This window comes from Aegilops tauschii, chromosome 1 (assembly GCF_002575655.3).
Source record: "Aegilops tauschii subsp. strangulata cultivar AL8/78 chromosome 1, Aet v6.0, whole genome shotgun sequence".
Taxonomy (NCBI): Eukaryota; Viridiplantae; Streptophyta; class Magnoliopsida; order Poales; family Poaceae; genus Aegilops; species Aegilops tauschii.
Genome location: NC_053035.3, coordinates 440,316,729 through 440,337,977, shown reverse-complemented (window position 1 = coordinate 440,337,977; position 21,249 = coordinate 440,316,729). Strand labels below are relative to the sequence as shown.

General features: G+C 46.7%; 3 protein-coding genes and 1 non-coding gene across 4 annotated transcripts; 2 read left to right on the top strand and 2 right to left on the bottom strand.

Moving 5' to 3' along the window:
• Positions 1 to 770: 770 nt before the first annotated feature.
• Positions 771 to 1,364, bottom strand: LOC109744103 (uncharacterized; the record flags this gene model as incomplete). The annotated part of the gene is made up of 3 exons (XM_045232284.1): positions 771 to 812; positions 862 to 961; positions 1,129 to 1,364. Coding segments are annotated over 3 exons (378 nt in total), but the record flags the coding sequence as incomplete, so codon positions are not given.
• Positions 1,365 to 8,727: 7,363 nt separating this feature from the next.
• Positions 8,728 to 9,468, top strand: LOC120972792 (secreted RxLR effector protein 161-like). Its single transcript, XM_040398311.1, has one exon. It carries the CDS (start codon positions 8,728 to 8,730, stop codon positions 9,466 to 9,468), a length of 741 nt encoding a protein of 246 aa, XP_040254245.1.
• A 5,031-nt stretch (positions 9,469 to 14,499) lies between these two features.
• On the top strand, positions 14,500 to 14,572 carry TRNAR-ACG (transfer RNA arginine (anticodon ACG)). The gene has a single exon. It is a non-coding gene; the product is annotated as a tRNA-Arg (tRNA).
• A 259-nt stretch (positions 14,573 to 14,831) lies between these two features.
• LOC109744120 (uncharacterized) lies at positions 14,832 to 17,989 on the bottom strand. The gene is made up of 8 exons (XM_020303212.2): positions 17,793 to 17,989; positions 17,142 to 17,185; positions 16,933 to 17,001; positions 16,734 to 16,817; positions 16,415 to 16,449; positions 15,856 to 15,941; positions 15,353 to 15,418; positions 14,832 to 15,171 (listed from the first exon to the last, which is right to left on the bottom strand). The coding sequence occupies exons 1-8, from the start codon at positions 17,857 to 17,859 to the stop codon at positions 15,137 to 15,139; spliced, it is 486 nt and encodes a 161-aa protein (XP_020158801.1). The 5' UTR covers positions 17,860 to 17,989; the 3' UTR covers positions 14,832 to 15,136.
• Positions 17,990 to 21,249: the final 3,260 nt, after the last annotated feature.

The following is a 21,249-nucleotide window of genomic DNA, read 5'->3' as shown; positions in this document are numbered from 1 at the left end:
GACTAAAGGTGGAGCTCCACGTGGCCGCGGCCTTTAGTCCCGGTTCGTGTAAGAACCGGGACTAAAGGGAAAAGGCATTAGTAACGACCCTTTAGTCCCGGTTCAAAAGGCGGGACTAAAGGGCCTTACCAACCGGGACAAAAGCCCCTTTTTCTACTAGTGTCAACCTACGGATGAGCTGATGGCAGTGAAGTCGGTCCCTGAAATGTTGCAAGGAACGACGAAAGCAATGCCGACGATGAGTAGTAGTCGTTGCATTTGGGATCTAGGTCGCAGCAAGGACGTCATGTTTAAGGGGGTGAATGTTAGAGCTAAACATGCCTTATACTGTGCCCGAGTAGTACTCGTATACTGGTCCGAGTAGTACTAGCTAGGAGTCTATCTTATGCATATAAATATGCGTGTACCCCCAACGCTTGTAACACCAGAAAAGAGAGATCAATACAAAGAAAAGCAAGACTCGATACGAACCTTTGGCCATCATATCGATTCGGTGTCTTCACGTTTTGTTCGTCGAAGTTTACAAGTCGCTGTGTTCCGATGACGGCGCCAAAAAAGTTGATTGCTCGAAGCAAGTCTAGCTAGCTTTCTAGTGATTCACGTACACACATAAAGCAGGACAGTGCATAGGCACTGTTTATCAATCAAGCAGTGAGCCTGTGTGCTTGCTAGCTTGTACGTGTGTATACAGCTTCGGGTGATTTGATCTAGCAACGATCAAAAGCCAACAGCTGTTCCCGTCAACTCCATCGGTGCTGCCGAAGCGTTCACTACCTTTTGAACCTGCACGACTGTGGATTTAGAGCAATTGCCTTGTCATAAAAAAACACAAGGGATAGATCAGGCTGGACCAGTACGTACCGGGCTGGCGTAGGCCTTGCTGCACATGAAGATGCCTTTGATGAGGTGGTTGGTACCCGCGCCGATGGCCTTGGCGAGCATGCCGTTGTAGCTCTCCACCCTCGGCCACAAGTCATTCCAGTACCCGTGATGCCGACGCTGATGCCTGATGGGGGCGGCCTTGAGTCCCTAGAAGGCGCGGGAGGCGTGGAGAAGCAGGAGTCGGACTTGAGAAGGGCGTTGAGGGATGGTAGGAGCATGGCATCGGCAACGCCCTAGTTGAGGAACATGTCGTCCTTGTCTGGCAGCTTGATGAGGTAGTGCAGGTGGTCGAGCTTGATCATGGTCTCGTTCCTCGCCAGCGGCCAGCCGAGGTCGTGGCCGACGCGCACCAGGGTCGTCACGCCGTTGTTGAGGAGCACGTCGTCCTTGTCCGGCAGCTTGAAGAGGTAGTGCAGGCGGTCGAGCTTAACCACGGGCTTGTCCCTCGCCAGTGGCCAGCCAAGGTCGCGGCCGCCGTAGCACGGTCGTCACTCCCACGTCCTACTTGAAGATCCTCACGATCGGCTCAACTAAGAAATATGATCCGATTCAGTGACATGGTGAGGATGGAGGTGGAGCAGGCTGTGGGTGGTTGCGCCGCGACGGTAACCCCCGGGTGCGGACTGGCGGAGTGGCCGTGGGCAGGAGGCCATCGTGAGTGGGCAGATCGGGAGGAGGCTCCGACCTTTGAGACCGGCAGACGGTAAAAACGCTGGCGTGCGAGTCAAGCTTTTTTAATGGCTAGGCAGAGAAATCGATCCGAAGCACGTACCGGAAGGTGGAATCGTCGTATTGGTGTGGGACTTCGTCCCGCAGCGTTTTTTCTTTTCTTATGTGTAAATCTAATTTTAAATCTTAGTCGTCAATCTTTAAGGTTATCACAAAATTAACGGATATAAATAGATGATGTATGGAGAACTATAAAAGTCTCCCTCCTTTAATATTAGGTAAAGAAATGCTATAGATCTCTCATTCACTTTCTTGTAAATACAGACTTCTATAAAAGTCTGTATAAAACCATATGCTTTGATCACACTATCAAAGCGTATATTCCAACTCCGAAAGGCTTGCATTAGTCCATAAATGGATCGCTGGAGCTTGCACACTTTGTTAGCATCTTTAGGATCGACAAAACCTTCTGGTTGCATCATATACAACTCTTTTTTAAGAAATCCATTAAGGAATGCAGTTTTGACATCCATTTGCCAAATTTCATAATCATAAAATGCGGCAATGGCTAACATGATTCGGACAGACTTAAGCATCACTACGGGTGAGAAAGTCTCATCGTAGTCAACTCCTTGAACTTGTCAAAAACATTTCGCAACAAGTCGAGCTTTGTAGACAGTAACATTACCGTCAGCGTCAGTCTTTTTCTTGAAGATCCATTTATTTTCTATGGCTTGCTGATCATCGGGCAAGTCAACCAAATTCCATACTTTGTTCTCATACATGAATCACATCTCAGATTTCATAGCCTCAAGCCATTTCGTAGAATCTGGGCTCATAATCGCTTCCTCATAGTTCGTAGGTTTGTCATCGTCTAGTAACATGACTTCCATAACAGGATTACCGTACCACTCTGGCGCGAAACGTACTCTGGTTGACCTAAGAGGTTCCGTAGTAACTTGATCTGAAGTTTCATGATCATCATCATTAGCTTCCTCACTAATTGGTATAGGCATCACTGGAACTGATTTCTGTGATGAACTACTTTCCAATTCGAGAGAATGTACAACTACCTCATCAAGTTCTACTTTTCTCCCACTCACTTCTTTCGAGAGAAACTCCTTCTCTAGAAAGGATCCATTCTTAGCAACAAAGATCTTGCCTTCGGATCTGTGATAGAAGGTGTACCCAACAGTTTCTTTTGGGTATCCTATGAAGAGGCACTTCTTCGATTTGGGTTCGAACTTATCAGATTGAAGTTTTTTCACATAAGCATCGCAGCCCCAAACTTTAAGAACCGACAGCTTAGGTTTATTGCCAAACCACAGTTCATATGGTGTCGTCTCAACGGATTTAGATGGTGCCCTATTTAACGTGAATGCAGCCGTCTCTAAAGCATAACCCCAAAACGATAGTGGTAAATCGGTAAGAGACATCATAGATCGCATCATATCTAATAAAGTACGATTACGACGTTCGGACACACCATTATGTTGTGGTGTTCCAGGTGGCGTGAGTTGCGAAACTATTCCACATTGTTTCAAATGAAGACCAAACCCGTAACTCAAATATTCGCCTCCGCGATCAGATCGTGAAAACTTTATTTTCTTGTTACGGTGATTTTCCACTTCACTCTGAAATTCTTTAAACTTTTCAAATGTTTCAGCCTTATGTTTCATCAAGTAGATACACCCATATCTACTCAAATCATCTGTGAAGGTCAGAAAATAAAGATACCCGTCGCGAGCCTCAACGCTCATCAGACCGCATACATCGGTATGTATTATTTCCAATAAGTCAGTGGCTCACTCCATTCTTCTGGAGAACGAAGTCTTAGTCATCTTACCCATGAGGCATGGTTCGCAAGCATCAAGTGATTCCAAAAGCCCATCAGCATGGAGTTTCTTCATGCACTTTACACCAATATGACCTAAAAGACAGTGCCACAAATAAGTTGCACTATCATTATTAATTTTGCATCTTTTGGCTTCAATATTATGAATATGTGTATCACTACGATCTAGATTCAACAAAAATAGACCACTCATCAAGGGTGCATGACCATAAAAGATATTACTCATATAAATAGAACAACCATTATTCTCTGATTTAAATGAATAACCGTCTCGCATCAAACAAGATACAGATATAATGTTCATGCTCAACGCTGGCACCACATAACAATTATTCAGGTCTAAAACTAATCCCGAGGATAGATGTAGAGGTAGCGTGCCAACCGCGATCATATCGACCCTGGAACCATTTCTGACGCGCATCATCACCTCGTCCTTAGGCAATCTCCATTTAATCTGTAGCCCCTATTTTGAGTTGCAAATATGAGCAACAGAACCAGTATCAAATACCCAGGCGCTACTACGAGCATTAGTAAGGTACACATCAATAACATGTATATCAAATATACCTTTCACTTTGCGATCCTTCTTATCCACCAAATACTTGGGGCAGTTCCGCTTCCAGTGACCAGTCCCTTTATAGTAGAAGCACTCAGTTTCAGGCTTAGGTCCAGACTTGGGCTTCTTCCTGGGAGCAGCAACTTGCTTGCTATTCTTTTTGAAGTTCCCCTTCTTACCTTTGCCCTTTTTCTTGAAACTAGTGGCCTTATTAACCATCAACACTTGAAGCTCCTTCTTGATTTCTACCTCCGCATCCTTAAGCATCACGAAGAGCTCGGGAATTGTCTTTTCCATCCCTTTCATATTATAGTTCATCACGAAGCCTTTATAGCTTGGTGGCAGTGATTGAAGAACTCTGTCAATGACACTATCATCCGGAAGATTAACTCCCAGCTGAGTCAAGTGATTATGGTACCCAGACATTTTGAGTATATGTTCACTGACAGAACTGTTCTCCTCCATTTTGCAGCTATAGAACTTGTTGAGACTTCATATCTCTCAACTCGGGCATTTTCTTGAAATATTAACTTCAACTCCTGGAACATCTCATATGCTCCATGACGTTCAAAATGTCTTTGAAGTCCCGATTCTAAACCGTAAAGCATGGCACACTGAACTATCAAGTAGTCATCAGATTTAGCTTGCCAGACGTTCATAACGTCCGGAGTTGCTCCTGCAGCAGGCCTTGCACCTAGCGGTGCTTCAAGGACATAATTCTTCTGTGCAGCAATGAGGATAATCTTCAAGTTACGGATCCAGTCTGTGTAGTTGCTACCATCATCTTTCAACTTAGCTTTCTCTAGGAACGCATTAAAATTCAAGGGAACGGTAGCACGGGCCATTGATCTACAGCAACATAGATATGCAAAAAAACTATCAGGACTAAGTTCATGATAAATTTAAGTTCAATTATCATATTACTAAAGAACTACCACTTAGATAGACATCCCTCTAGTTATCTAAATGATCACGCGATCCATATCAACTAAACCATGTCCGATCATCACGTGAGATGGAGTAGTTTTCAATGGTGAACATCTCTATGTTGATCATATCTACTATATGATTCACGTTCGACCTTTCGGTCTCAGTGTTCCGAGGCCATGTCTGTACATGCTAGGCTCGTCAAGTTTAACCTGAGTATTCCGCACATGCAAAACTGTCTTGCACCCGTTGTATGTGAACGTAGAGCTTATCACACCCGATCATCACGTGGTGTCTCGGCACGACGAACTGTTGCTCCGGTGCATACTCAGGGAGAACACTTATACCTTGAAATTTAGTGAGGGGTCATCTTATAATGCTACCGCCGTACTAAGCAAAATAAGATGCATAATAGATAAACATCACATGCAATCAAAATATGTGACATGATATGGCCATCATCATCTTGTGCCTTTGTTCTCCATCTCCAAAGCATCGTCATGATCTCCATCGTCAGCGGCCTGACACCTTGATCTCCATCGTAGCATTATTGTCGTCTCGCCAACTATTGCTTCTACAACTATTGCTACCGCATAATGATAAAGTAAAGCAATTACATGGCGATTACATTTCATACAATAAAGCGACGACCATAAGGCTCCTGCCAGTTGCCAATAACTTTTACAAAACATGATCATCTCATACAATAATGTATATCACATCATGTCTTGACCATATCACATTACAACATGCCCTGCAAAAAAAAGTTAGACGTCCTCTACTTTGTTGTTGCAAGTTTTACGTGGCTGCTACGGGCTTCTAGCAAGAACCGTTCTTACCTACGCATCAAAACCACAACGATTTTTCGTCAAGTGTGCTGTTTTAACCTTCAATAAGACCGGCCATAGTCAAATTTGATTCAACTAAATTTGGGGAAACAGACACTCGCCGGCCACCTTTATGCAAAACAAGTTGCATGTCTGTAGGTGGAACCGGTCTCATGAACGTGGTCATGTAAGGTTGGTCCGGGCCGCTTCATCCAACAATATCGCCGAATCAAAATACGACGTTGGTGGTAAGCAGTATGACTATTATAGCCCACAACTCTTTGTGTTCTACTCGTGCATATCATCTACGCATAGACCTGGCTCGGATGCCACTGTTGGGAAACATAGCATGCAATTTCAAAAAAATCCTATGGTCATGCAAGATCTATCTAGGAGATGCATAGCAATGAGAGGGGGAGAGTGTGTCCACGTACCCTCGTAGACCGAAAGCGGAAGCGTTAGTTTAACGCGGTTGATATAGTCGAACGTCTTCACGATCCAACTAATCAAGTACCGAACGTATGGCACCTCCGAGTACAGCACACGTTCAGCTCGATGACGTCCCTCGAACTCTTCATCCAGCAGAGGGTCGAGGGAGAGTTTCGTCAGCATGACGGCTGGTGACGGTGATGGTGATGTGATCCGCGCAGGGCTTCACCTAAACACTACGTGAATATGACCGGAGGAGTAAACCGTGGAGGGAGACGCCGCACACGGCTTGGAACACTTGGTGTGTCTCCAAGGGGTGCCCTGCCCACGCACATAAAGGAGGGAGAGGGAGGAGGCTGGCCCTAGGGGCGCGCCAAGAGGGGGGAGTCCTACTAGTAGGATTCAACCCTCCTCTTATTCCTTCTCATGGAGGGGGAAAGGGGGAAGGGAGAGGGAAGAGGAGAAGGAAAGGGGGGCGCGCCCCCTCCCCTAGTCCAATTCGGACTCCCTATGGGCGGGGGGCGCGGCCACCCCTTGTGGGCTGCCTCCCCTCTCCCCTATGGCCCATGTAGGCCCAATACTTTCCCGAGGGGAGGGGGTCCGGTACTCCGAAAAATACCCGAACCATTCCGAAATCATTCCGGTGTCCGAATACCGTCGTCCAATATATCAATCTTTACTTCTCGACCATCGAGACTCCTCGTCATGTCCATGATCCCATCCGGGACTCCGAACAATCTTCGGTCACCAAAACACATAACTCATAATACAAATCGTCATCGAACATTAAGCGCTTCCAGGCGCACGCAGAGCGCGAGACGGGGCGGAAGCTGCGCACTTTCCACTCTGACCGAGGCGGAGAGTTCAACTCCGGCGAGTTCAGCGCACATCTTGCTGATCTTGGGGTCCAGAGACACCTCACCGCGCCATACTCGCCCCAACAGAATGGCGTGGTGGAGAGGCACAACCAAACTGTCGTCGGGACGGCCCGGTGCATGCTCAAGGCGATGGGAGTGCCGCCGCAATTTTGGGGCGAGGCCGTGTCCACGGCTGTTTTCGTGCTCAACAGGGCGTACTCCAGAAGTGTGCCGGGCAAGACGCCGTTCGAGGCCTGGCATGGCAGGAAGCCCTCCGTCGACTTCCTACGCGTGTTCGGCAGTGTGGCGCACGTCAAGAACACGCGCCCACACCTCTCCAAGCTTGAGGACCGGAGCAAAACCATGGTGATGATCGGGTACGAGCCAGGGAGCAAGGCGTACCGGCTCTACGACCCGGTGGGCAAGCGAGTCCATGTCTCTCGGGATGTCGTCTTCGACGAGACGCGAGCATGGGACTGGGAGAAGAGTGGCACGGACCGGGCAGGCATGAGCTTTACAATTGAGCCCATGTCAATCCTCACCGGCGATCCATCATCTGCGGCACGCTCCTCCTCGTCACCTGGCGCCCCGCGATCACCCGCTCAGTCCGCGTCCCCGTCAAGCACGCCATCCACGACAACAGCATCGGCCGGGGGCGACGACGACACCCCAACGGCGACCACTACCGCGCCCACGGCTCCCCCGGCTCCTACGCGCACGACCAGCAACCTCGCGCCGGTGCACCCGATGACGACGCGCGGCAAGGACGGCATATTCCTCCCCAACCCTCGCTACATGGACACGCCTGAGAAGGCGGCTCGGAATGCGCCTCCTCCAGGGCTGCAGGAGTTCGACAACGCTGACGGCGAGATCGATGACGACGAACTCGTCGACGAGCTGCACCTCACGCTGGGCGAGGAGCCTGGCTCCTTTGAGGAAGCAAAAGGTGAGACGTGCTGGCAGCACGCGATGATGGAGGAGATGAACTCCATTGAAGCCAACCAAACCTGGGAGCTCGTGGACCTGCCCGCTGGTCATCGTCCGATCGGTCTCAAATGGGTATACAAGACCAAGAAAGATGCCCACGGCGCGGTAGTGAAGCACAAGGCGAGGTTGGTGGCGAAGGGATATGTACAGAAGCACGGCGTCGACTACGACGAGGTGTTCGCGCCGGTGGCCAGGCTCGAGTCCGTCCGCCTCCTGCTCGCTCTGGCCGCGCGCGCGAGCTGGTCTGTGCACCACATGGACGTAAAGTCCGCCTTCCTCAACGGCGAGCTAGAAGAGGAGGTCTACGTGGTGCAGCCGCCGGGGTTCACAGCTACCGGCGAAGATTCGAAGGTACTCAAGCTCAGAAAGGCCCTGTACGGGCTAAAGCAGGCCCCGCGAGTATGGAACGCCAAACTGGACGCGAGTCTGGGCTCGCTTGGGTTCAGCAGGTGTCCGTATGAACACGCGGTGTACGCCAGGGGCACGGCGTCCTCGCGTCTGGTCGTCGGCGTCTACGTCGATGATCTAATCATCACTGGCTCGGACGAGGAGGAGATCGATGGCTTCAAGAAGGAGATGCAGGCACTCTTCGACATGAGCGACCTGGGACGGCTCCATTACTATCTTGGGATCGAGGTGAGGCAGCACAACGGTGGCATCGACCTTGGTTAGGCCGCGTACGCTGCCAAGATCCTCGACAAGGCGGACATGACGGGTTGCAACCCCTGTCACACACCCATGGAGCCGCGCTTCAAGCTGAGCAGGGTGAGCTCGGCACAGCCAGTGGACGCCACCGAATACAGGAGCATCATGGGCATGCTCCGCTACCTCGTCCACACCAGGCCGGATCTTGCCTTCTCCGTTGGGTACGTCTCCCGGTTCATGCAGGAGCCCACGACGGAGCACATGGCGGCAGTGAAACATGTTCTGCGCTATGTGGCCGGGACTTTGCACTGGGGAGTGCGGTACACCCGCGGTGACCATGATGCGCCTCTGATCGGCTACAGCGACAGCGATCTGGGCGGCGATGTGGACAACCGCAGGAGCACCACCGGCGTCGCCTTCTTCCTTGGCAGCAACCTGGTCAGCTGGCAATCACAAAAGCAGAGGGTGGTGGCCCTCTCCTCATGCGAGTCGGAGTACATGGCTGCCACCACGGCGACTTGTCAAGGTATATGGCTCGCACGGCTGCTGGGAGAAATAAAAGACGAAGAACTGAAGGTTGCGGTGCTCAACGTCGACAACAAGTCGGCCATCTCAGTGAGTAAGAACCCTGTTTACCACGACCGGAGCAAACACATTGAAATCTGGTATCATTTCATCCGGGAGTGCGTGGAGAACGGGAAGATCCAGATCGAGTTCGTTCAGTCTGGAGATCAACTTGCCGATGTACTCACTAAGGCACTCGGGCGAGTCAAGCTTCAGGAGCAGCGCATGAAGATCGGGATGGTGGAGCTCGACGAAGCACACAATGCTTAGGGAGTGATTGTGGACTTAAACCTTGTGTATTCGTCAGTTTAGTCTTAGCAGAAAATAAACGCTGCTTAGTCAGCTGAGTAGATAAGTTTGTTAGAAAGTTTTTTCCCTTAGAAATAGTCCACACCCCGCACGAGCTGGATCGTGGGATGGCGCGATCGTTGTGGCTCGGCGTGGCTGTTTTCTCGGGCCGTTAGTGGCCTCGTTTCCCTTCTGTAACAGAATAAGAGGAGAAGATGAAATGCAGAAAAGTTGCAAGTGTTCGCAACGCAAAAACTACTGTCTTCTGAGCACTCTCACGTGTGTGTGTGATCTGTGCTTACAATGGAGGTTGTTTATGGATAAAGTTAATGTTCATTTGTTAAGTTTTATATCAGAGTATCCCTTTTTTCTCTCTCTATTTAGTATATTGTAACTGAAAAGGCTTAACCATGTAGAAACAACCACATACACCAAGTAATAGAAAGAAGTAACTAATATGACTCGTTAGAAGTAGCCACTCGTAGAGATTATCTTTTAATATGCTCCCATGTGGAAAGTTAAAGCAGTCCAACGTGAATGGACGGTGACAATTCAACGTAAATAGATAACTTGTTTCAAGCAATACATTCTAGAGCTCACTATTGGATTCTACACTATTTGCTCTCAAGCAACTCTGTATCCAGCAAGGCGTATATACACAGGATGATTGTATCCAATCATCGCCATCTACGGGTAAGCACCCCAAATCCTCAACCTTGGAGTTCTTAAGATGGTAGGCCACTACTCTTGTTTCCGATATGTGCAAAAAGATAATCTCCTTGTAAGGATGAAATCCAAGTATTGTCGAAATGTATTTGTGGAACTTTTTCTGAACACTAACTTCAGTGGCAGGAGTAGTAGTGGCATCATCGTTGTCTGAATCCCATTCCGGTTTCTCCCTGTCAAGTGTTTCATCATTGTTATCCCTCACACCTTGCACGAACCAAGAGCCATGACTGTGTTCCCAAGGAAATTTGTCTAGCAATGGCTTGAGGCCAATCTCATGCTTCAACATCCATTCGGTGTGATCAATTGATTCATTGAGAAACCAAATCTGAAGTTTGCACCAACCACCGGCGAATCCATAGTAAACGCCCTTCTCCGATTTTCCCAAATGAATATCTCCGTGTGTTTCATTAATCGGGGGGAGTTCAATTACTCGGTACTTATTATCCTCTAAATCCAATCTGCACAAATAAATAAATTCGTTATTTACTGTACAACGTTAGCTATCTAGTCACCATGCATGGTATTGGGTGACCTTTGCTAAGAAAAATTAGGGAAACAAAACATACCTGATAACAAAATATATGTTGAACACATAGAGACGTCCCCGCCAATACACAGCATCACGAGGGAACAGCACGTTTTTCATGAGTGGTAGTAGCTTGGGGTCGATGGACCGTGGAGCCATCCCTTCCCTGGTAAAAGATCTCTCCTCCCACCGCCATGTCTTTGACGAGAATGTGCTCGTGGTGTAGGGCAACGGGGGCCACTCCGAGTTTGGGTTCGCGGGGTCGAAGGCGGCCTCGTTCTGGGACTGACGGCGAACACACTCCAGGCTCCTTTGATTCAAGGGAATTCTATAGGATTTTTGGAGGATTGAAATCCTTTGAAATTTTTCCTACGTTTATCCTTTGATTCATAGAATTGAATCCCATAGGAATTTTTCCAATGGAATCTTTGTACTACATTTCATAGGAAATCTAACATCCACTCTAACCGCTTTTTACAATTCCTTTGTTTTTCCCGTGAAATCAAACGCTCCTTGCTAATCCTATAGGATTCAAGTGGGCATGACACTCAAATCTTATACTTTTCCTATTCCTGCGTTTTCAAAATCCTGCGAATCAAAGAGGTCCTCCATGAAGAGCACCTCAAAGTGTGGCGAGACCATAGGATGTACGCGAGGAAGTCGTGTTTGATGAAGCCTTTGGTCGGGGTCCGATCAGGGTGACGCGGTAGACTAGCCCACTGTCGCGTGGCCGGATTGGCCACGCCTCCCCAGAGGAGGAGGAGGCCGTTGCAGTGACCCGTCATGTGGGACCAGTCATCGTGGACGTCGTCGAGGTAGCCGAGGTTACCCTGGATCTTGCCCACGACGGAGGGGCGCGAGAGGAACGCCGGGGGGAAGTGCTCGCCGTCAACGAAGCGGTAGACAACGAAGATGCCGGCCAGGGAAAGCGGCAGGAGGTCCTTGCGCAGCAGGCCGTGGGCGTCGACGGCAGCGCACCACGCCTTGCAGACGGAGCGGCAGGCGGCGAGGCTGCGCGGCATCAGGCGCCGGAGGACGTCCGCGAGCACGTCGCCGGGCAGCAGACCCGCCGGATCCATGATGTCTGGCGACTGCGCGGCGCGCGCGCGGTGCGAAGCAACAGACAGGAAGGTAGGTGTCTCGCCAGTCGGCTTCTACCTCGGCTACCAACAAGGGAAGATATATATAGCCAGGGCCAATGGTGGGTGGGTAGTGGGTTAGAGTTCGTTCCAGTTTCACACTCCGATTTGTTCAAGTCGGAGTCCGACCCCGTGAAAGCCACCAAAGTGCCAAGGCTCTCAGCAGAACTATTCCCGACTTGATGATCGCGTCATTCCGGCCGGCGAAGAAGCTGAAGAAAGCAATCCAAGCTCCGGGCCACTCTGAACGACCTCCCCATTGCAAAACCTTAATTATGGCGTTGGATCACGTACCGGATTTGGCCATGGACTGAAGAATCAAATCGGAGCCCGAACTTGTTTTGGGGGAAGCACTGAAGATCCGACAGCTTTGGTTCCATCTGAAAAAGTATTTGTTGTAGTACTGTAATTGTTTACTTCCATCGACTGGATAATTTTTCTTCCATGTTGATTCAAATTTGCTTCGACCTAACCAAAAAAAAAAAGTCCAATAAAGTACATATTATAATTATGAGCATGGAAATGTTGCTAACATTGCCTGGGAGACCAACCCCCACAAACTCCCCCATCGCCATTGCACGGATTCAATGCAGGGCAATGCCTGGCTGAAGGCGTTCGATGCTGTTTGCGAGTGGGCTGAAGGGGTTCTGTAAACATTCACGTAAAAACTGATATTTATATATATATAACTTTGTCATTTCCATAGCCTTTTTTGTTTTTTAATTCATCCAAACATCCTGATGTTTTTGTACTTTTCACATGGCATTTTTTATTGTAAGAGTATGACATTTTTATTATGAGAGGATGGCTTTTTTATTATGAGAGGATAGCAGATTTATTTATAAAATTATGGCATTTTTATTATTGTGAGTATGAAATTTTTATTTATAAAATCATGACATTTTTATTATTGTGAGGATGGCATTTTAATTACTAGAGGATGTCAATTTTTATAAGAGCATGGCATATTTTTTTATAATAGGATGGGCATTTTTATTATTGCGAGGATGGCATTTTTTTTAGAGTTGGCACTTCTTTACTGCTTTTTTTTTGCAAGTTTTTTGGTGATGACTAGGAAAATGGCAACTTTTGTGGCATTTTTTATTTTTTATTTTATGTTCATGGCATTTTTAAAGAAAAAAAACTATTTAGTGGACCTTTGGGGCGATTGGAGTCGCCATGACCCTCCCCGCTGGCGAACAGGGGAAACGTTTGCTGGAGGCTCCCTCCCAGCTGACGTTCCCCGGCTATTGGGGTCTGAGCATCACAATATTGCTTCAATCAACTAGAGAATTGCTTCCAACTATGTAGTTGTTTGTTTCCATAACACAAATTAACTCTAGCGATTACATGTGGTTCCAACAAAAAAAAGGAATTTTATCTCCAAATAAATGAAACTTTGCTTCCAGATAAATGCCATCTTGTTTCATGCAACAAGCCAATTACAATAGAATATGGCGGAACTCCACGAGCACGATGTCAGAACCAAAACAGTATGTGTTCCCGAAACTGAGTAGCCATACAACATTGGTCACAATGCATATACCGTTGACAAGATAGTATCCACGTCGGTGATGAATGAGAATGGTGATGATCAGGAGCATGGGATCAATTCTTTCGGTACCTATCCAGAGGTCATCGAGCCGCTTCTGCAGAGACACGATCCAGTGCATGGGTTGCCTCCAATTGTGCCACATTGCGCGCTTTCGGCGTGTAATGCCCCACATAGAAACAGAGATTATCTTCTAGTATGCTTGCGTATGAAAAGTCAAAGAAGTCCAACTTAAATGGATGATAACAATTCAACATAAAATAATAGCTTGTTGCAAGCAATAAGTGCTAGAATCCAGTATTGGCTTCTAAATTATATTTGCTATCAAGCAACTCTCCAAGTCTCCATCCAGCATGGCGTGTATACAACAGACGGCTTAATCCAATCATCACCATCTAAGGGTAAACATCCCAGATCCTCAACCTTGGAGGTGGTAAGATGGTACGCCACTACTCTTGTGTGTGACATGTGCAGAAATATAATCTCCTTGTAAGAGTGAAATCCAAGTATCCTAGAAATATAATTATGGAACTTTTCCTGAACACCAACTTCAGCGGCAGTAGCAGTGGTGGCATCATAGTTGTCTGAATCCCATTCCGGTTTCTCTTTTTTTCTTTAGGGTGGAGCGTTCCCGCAATGCATATAGAAGAAGATAGTGGTCCGGTTAATGAGGGAAACTAGAAGGATGACGAATCCACGCCTAGGTATGCCCCTCTGCCATATTATATGGTTTGCTTTTGCTGTAATAAATCTTGCAGCTATGAAGGGGAAAAAAACTATTTTTGCAAAAACAAAGTCACTTTGGAACACAGGTGTCAGTGAGCACTTTATTTTGAATAGTTTGAAAATCACATTTTGAAGTTCCAAAACATGTTTAAAGAATTTCTACGTGATAATATGGTTGTATACGACAGACGTGCAAAGTTTGATGCGTGTTTTTTAACCGGTGAACCTCTTGTGTACTGTTTACCTTCTAAAATCACGTTTTTTTCATTTTTATGTAGCGCACGTGTTAACTTACTTTATTTTTACATGTCACTATTCACCACTTTGAATCTTCCATCAAGGACTCCGTGGCCCAATGGATAAGGCGCTGGTCTACGAAACCAGAGATTCTGGGTTCGATCCCCAGCGGAGTCGATTTTTTTTAGTGTTTGAACTTTGAAAAGGGGCCAGAGATTCACTGACATCCTACGATGGCAATATTCTAGCAGAGCCAAAATAAGTAACTTTTTTTTACAGGTCATAGCAGGTGTTCTGATTATGCATTAGCATACATGGAAAAGGTACAGAGAAATCAGTCAAAAAATAATCAATTTGAATCCTAGCAAATAGAAGCAAATAGAAGCTCGCTAACTTGCCGATCAACAGCTAAAGCACCATCATGCCAACGACAGTCTTTTCTTTCGTGCCAAGGATATATACTAGTAGTTTGATTCAGCCTTCGAACGAATCCGCACGGGGATTCAACAATCTGCGCGAAATGTCGCATGAAGTCGCTACCATTAACACATTTCTACTACTCAAGTTCAGAATTCACATCTAACGGGATCAAAGCACAGGCATCATTCACACAGGTTCTGCGGTGATAGTGCATACTACTACAGGTAAATAATAAAGGCAGTAAAAGGAAGTTCAGCTAATATCAGCGTCGAGTCTCGCAACAAAACACATCTATCATATCTGGTCCATCCATAGCTTGGCTCACTTGCGTGCTTCAGCCTTCCTCTCCTCTTTCGCTGCAAGCAGTCAAGCACAAGGTTAGAAATCAAGCAAGTGTAGAAGAGCACATGCAGGTAAATGTTTTGATTCTAACATAACAGGTTTGTTCAGGCTTTCAGTTTTGTACGTGTCGACTAAATACATGTCAAAGGAAAGCTAAAAGAATGTTACTAGCTAGCAGCGGCAAAGAGGGTGTACCAGCTTTTTCCTCTTCGCGCTTCTTTGCAGCTTCCTCCCTCTGCCGCCGGATCAAGGTAAGGCGATCTGCGGTTGCGAAAAAGATGGGTAAAATCACGATTGTTTGCCCGAAGTCAAAGGAATGATGCTCAAGGTGCAAACCGGCAACCATGGTAAACATCCAATGCATGAAATATATGAGAACCTCGTATATACTTACAGTACATTCAAAAACAAAATGATGAATTAGAGGAAATACATTGTTTTCTATTCTTGTACTACTTTGGGACTGAGGAAGGACACATAGACTTAACATGCTTAAAATGCACCAACTTCCTTAGACCTAACATGCTTAAAACCATATCATAAAATGGGCTTGCACACAAGACTCAAGTGGGAACATAGTACAGTTAATTATAATCTTTGATCTGCTGTATTGAAAACAAATATATAATGGAAAGTATGATCATAATCGTGTGCACCAAAGGGGAGAATAGTTGAGATAATCTCTCTTAACCCCTTACCTAGGTCTTTCCTAGCCTGTTCTGTCTTTCCTTCCTCCTGAAGTCTCATATAGTGCGCTCGAGCTCTCTGCTTCTCAAGCTCCTCCCTGAAAGAGCAAAAAAATCGTAGTAATTAAAATGCACTGAAAGTAACAGTACTGCATTGGCAACGTACATCCTCTTTTCTGGAAGGGCTATTAATCGTTTCAAATAGTGCATTATACATTATCATTGTTGATTATAATTACAAGCAAAGTACAGCAGAATAAATATGAAAGCAAAACATGGCATTTTTTTTCTTCAACAGCCCCTGATATAAAAACATAACAAAGAGGGGAATTTCCTTGTGCAACAGCGCCTATAGAACCGTCAAAAAGAACGGCAACTGTCCAACAAACTTATGGAGTAGTAGATAATCCTATTATATCAGCACACTGAAATTTCCTTTTTCATTCCAGAAGTACCAATTGTGTCAGCAAGATTTCAACTGCACTTATAACTCGCATAGAAAGGAGATTAAATATGTTTTACAGAATCAATGGTACATAAAGAAGCATGCCCAGGAAATGCATGCACACACCTTTCACGCCTGGAGAGATCAGTTGTCCTATCAACCTGTGCAGGTGCAAAACGAGTTAGCTAGTAGATATATGAACTGATAAATGCTTAAAAATGTAACCAAAACAAGGCCCTAACTATAACACAGGTTATGACAGGAGTGTGCATAATAACAGTTTGAAGGAGTCAAGTACATGCAGTAGAAAATTCTTATATTGGAACAGTAAACCTTCTTTCTAGAAAAGTGAACTTGTAATGTGGCCAGCCTATACACAATCATGGACGGCAGTACATTATATTTTGAAGATGAGCAGGAAACACATATTAAAAATCAGACTTACATCAACATCCTTGGCTTTAATACTCTTTGGTTTCACCAGGTTTGGATTGTCAATCTCGATGAGACCTGCAGTGCCTTTGTGTTTCTGATAAAGTAAAAACAGAAGCAGATTGTCACGTAAGATAAACAATGTATACGCTGAAGGACTGAAGGATCTAGATAGAGTTCAATGTAAGTTTTTCAGGAAGAGAATAGCTTACGGTCTTCTCAACCTCTTCATCACTTTCCTCCTCAATTGACTCTTCCCTTCTGTTAGATACCTCTTGCTTCTGTTTGGTTTACAAATACAAGCCCAGAGGCAAAACAAGCATATGAGATAGTCTAGTTTTTTTTTTTTTTTTGCGACTCAGAGATAGTCTAGTTAATAAACTGATATCGTAATTGGGAAGAAAAAATGATGCATGCGAACCTTCTTAGAAAAGGTCTTTGGACGATCTGCTGAAGTACCAGCCTCTGCATTCAGTTTCACATGAAAACTATGAGAAGAGATTTGTAAAAGGGCCAATTCATAGCAGACAATCAAAGCTAAGGTGGTACTTCCAATCAAAGCAGACAACCGGCCAAACTGACACAGTTCTACAGGTGAACAAAGCAATCATAACCGGATCGAACAAGCAAAACAATGGTCGGGAGAAACGTACACACGCAGAATGCAGTAGCTAGTAAGCCTCAACACCAATTAATTGAGCCGGCTCGTGGAGGATGCACAAGCGAACCCTCCCCCCATATACTTCCAAAGGATAAACTCAAGCTAACGAACCCAATAAGTGGCCAAAGCATCGAACGGATGGTCGATCGGGGCACAAAACCGTCCGATCTGCGCCTCCCACCCCAAAAGGCACGACCTTGAGGCGCCAATCTACTCGGCACGCTCTTCAATCAAGCTGACTAAAACAAGCACAAGCGGACCGCTGTCAAGGGCGCGCCCTTGACAGCGCCTCCGCCTCGCGCGCCGGCCGCCGATCGCGCTAAGGAACTAAGCGCCAGCCAGCGGCGCGCGCGAATCGAACCGGGAAAGAGTAGAGGGGGGCGAGCATTGCGGCGGCGGCGCCGTACGTACCGAGCTCCTCCTTGGAGGAGAAGGTGCGCTGCCCGGTGGGCTTGCCCTTGAACTTGCCCTTGGCCATGGGGCGCGGCTGCGGCGGCGCGTGCGGACTCCTCGAAGCTGCTGCTAGCTAAGCCCTAGCTGCTTCCCAGGCTGCCTGCGTCTGCGTGCGGCGAGCGCTTTCCCGTGGGGTGGGATGGTCTCTCTCTCCCTCTCTCCCTCTCCTGCCGTGCGGCGCCTCGCCTTTTATTGGCCCGGCGGACGGAGGAGGTGCGGAGAAGCCAGCCAGTGTCCTGGGCCCAGCCGGCTCCCCCGCGGCCGTGTCCGCGCCCGGCCCGGCCCGGCCCGGTGCGAGTTACCGTGCGCACTACGGTAACGAGTTCGACTTTTCTTTTCTTTTTAAATGAGTTGCGACTTTTCTTACTGCGGCGACAGGCGAGAAACGCGCACGTTTTACCCGTTGGTACTTGGCACACGCGCAGGTCGACGTTCATATTTATTGAAATTTTTCTCCTGACCTTGTTATTTTCTTCTGCGTCTGCGTAAACAATGCAGGCTCGACGGATGGATTCTTGATTTCTCCGTTACAAAAAAAAAGGGAATTGACTGACTGACTGACTAACTGATTCACGGTTGGCTTTTCTAGCTAGCACATGATGACGACACGTGTCCACCTTCGTCGCCAGCTTCTTCTACGTACTACCTGAGGCAGCAACAGATGCCGCCTTCGGCGGCCGAGCAGTAGGCCTTGTTCGCGGGGTAGCCGAAGAAGTTGCAGTCGTTCCTGCACGCGTCGAGGGCCGCCTGCGGCGCCGTCTTGCAGGTCGGCTTGGCGACGCAGTATTTGGCCCATTGCTCTGCTGGGCCTGCACACACACACACACAACAAACCAACACCGAGTCAGTTCACCTGGCTTGGTTTCGTTGGCACGCTTCAAAACGTAATAGTGTATATTACATTCAATATACTCACATATTAGATATAATAATATCTTATAGTAAGAGACGGAGGGAGTAGCATGGAAAATGGACCGATAATGTTCTCTCTCTTTCGGTTTATAGGGCTCACCTCAAAAATCTCACCAATCAAGGTAGATGGTGAAAAAAATATTATACTTTGTAGAAACACTCAATTAATGCACTAGTTTTTCTTACAAATATTGGGATTACCAATGCATTAATTACAATGCATGCATGCATGACCAAAACTTTTAGAACTATTGGTGAGTTTTCTCTTAATCCTTGCATGCAGCGATTCAGTGCACCTTGGAATTTGAACATATGATGCGAGAAATACAATTGAGAATTATAAAATAAAAAAACTAAAATTTTAAAATAATAAACTGGAAAGGAGGTAGTATCTCGACAATGAGGTTAAGGAAAACGGCCAGATGCGCGCGCGCGTACGGACCGATATCCCTCCCTGTCGCGTGGCACGAGAGGAGAGCGGCGGACATCACGAGGATGAGAGCCACCAAGCACATAGGCGTCGCCTTCTTGTTCATTGTGAGCGCCATGAGGGGACTCCTTTTCTCTCCTATGCCCGCCAGCGTCTCTAGCTATGAGTACAGTGCTCTTATGTACAGGGGTGGGGTTTATATAGGGAGGAGGTGACCGGATCTTGAAGATCAACTCATTTACTCTTATATTTCTCTCCTTATTAAACTTATTAAACGTCAATATTTTCCTATTTATATCGACGTTAATTAGTACTACACCAAATTACGTCCATCAATTCCTTAAACAATGATTTCCCCAATGTTTTTGTGCAAGTAGGCAGTACAAGAATATGTTTAGTACCGTGCATCGCCATCATCAAAGTTGCATGTTACAAATAACCACTGCTATTTTGTAGGACGGAGGAGTACGTTCCAAGTTTCACATATTTGAAATTAGACTGAATTTCAGTTTTTACCCCCCTACTTTGATAATATTGACACTAATTACCCTCTACTTTGATATTTGAAAATGATGGCAATCCACGTGTACTTGATGCTCAGGACCCGCGTGACAAATTGTTATCAGTACTTTTGATATTTTTATCAGTAATTTCTCCGTACATGAATCTATCAATTTGCATCATTTGGTCATATAAAAAGTAGTGTGCTGAAACCACATTTCTAATGTGTTGTGGCCCTTTTTGAATATTCGGTTGTGCGTCATTTATCGTGATATGGTGATCGACTGGTTGAAACCATGGTCCTAGCTTCGGTTGTCGGCTTCCTCTCACTCTAACTAAGAGTTTGGCAAGTGTTGTGAATAGCGACAAGGTGCGCGTCGAGAAGCAGCGGTGGTGTGCCGGCTCGGGTTCACATTCGATGGGCTCAACATGTTCAACGCGGGGCTGATGACCTTTGGCGCATGCTCCGCTGCACCACCCTCTCTCAAATATCCCAGACAAGCTCGTCCAGTGTTGGCCCGAGTCCGGAGTCTACAACGCTGCTTCTTGCTACTTCGCCATGTTCATTGGCTCATTGTCAGACCTGCACTGGCGGCTAACTTGGAAAACTTGGGTGCCTATGAACACCAAGATCTTCATGTGTCTGTCCGCCCAAGACCAGTGCTGGACCGCGGAAAGGGTGACACGCCATGGCTTGCCTCACGCCGATTATTGCCTCCTCTAGACCAGGAGCCAAAGAGCACACAACACCTCCTAGTTGGCTGCTCCTTCTCGTCAGCTATGGTACAAGTTTCTCGCATTGTGTCGTTCCACCATTGCTCCAACCCGCCCCAACGTCCTTTTCTTGGAGTGGTGGCTCGATGCCTTGGCCCTGTCCCCTTCCTTCCGCTGAAAGGGCTCTCTTTCCTCTTCCTTCCGACGTCATGGAACCTACGGAAGCATCAGAATGGATGCGTTTTCGATGGTCTACAACCCTCCTTGAGCCATCTCCTATAGCTCATCAAGGATGAAGCTCGGCTATGGGCAGAAGCAGGTGCTTTTGGCTTGGCCAACATCATTAGGGAGTAGTCCGCATGTCGTACTTTTTATTCCTAGCCTCTCTCTATTCACTTCGGTTTTGTAGACGTTGTAACTTGTTCTACTCTTCTATCAATGAAAAAATACGCAAGCTTTGCATATTCGTTGGAAAATAAGTAGACAATCCAAAAGTTTTCCTCTTCCTAGAGGAGGTTTTTACAGGATAAATAATAAGAATGGTCAGCATATTTTCTACTAGTCCATGTGTACTAACCACAAAACCTAGTTAGGAATGCAATTTCTTACCATGTAAGCTCCGCAACACATGGTCAATGCTTTTGGACACACCGTGATAGACAGTGCATTGGCATTGCTATTTTTTACATGGCATGGCATTTTATTTTTTCGAGAAAACTTTCGATTTATTCGAAAGTGCCTTTCTGCTACAAAAGTTCTAAGTGCTTGCAAAAATTCGTCAGAAAATCATATTCCTGTAAGGCGTGGCAAAAAAGACAATTTCAGTGCTCCAAATGCTTTTAAAAGTAGCATTTTCAG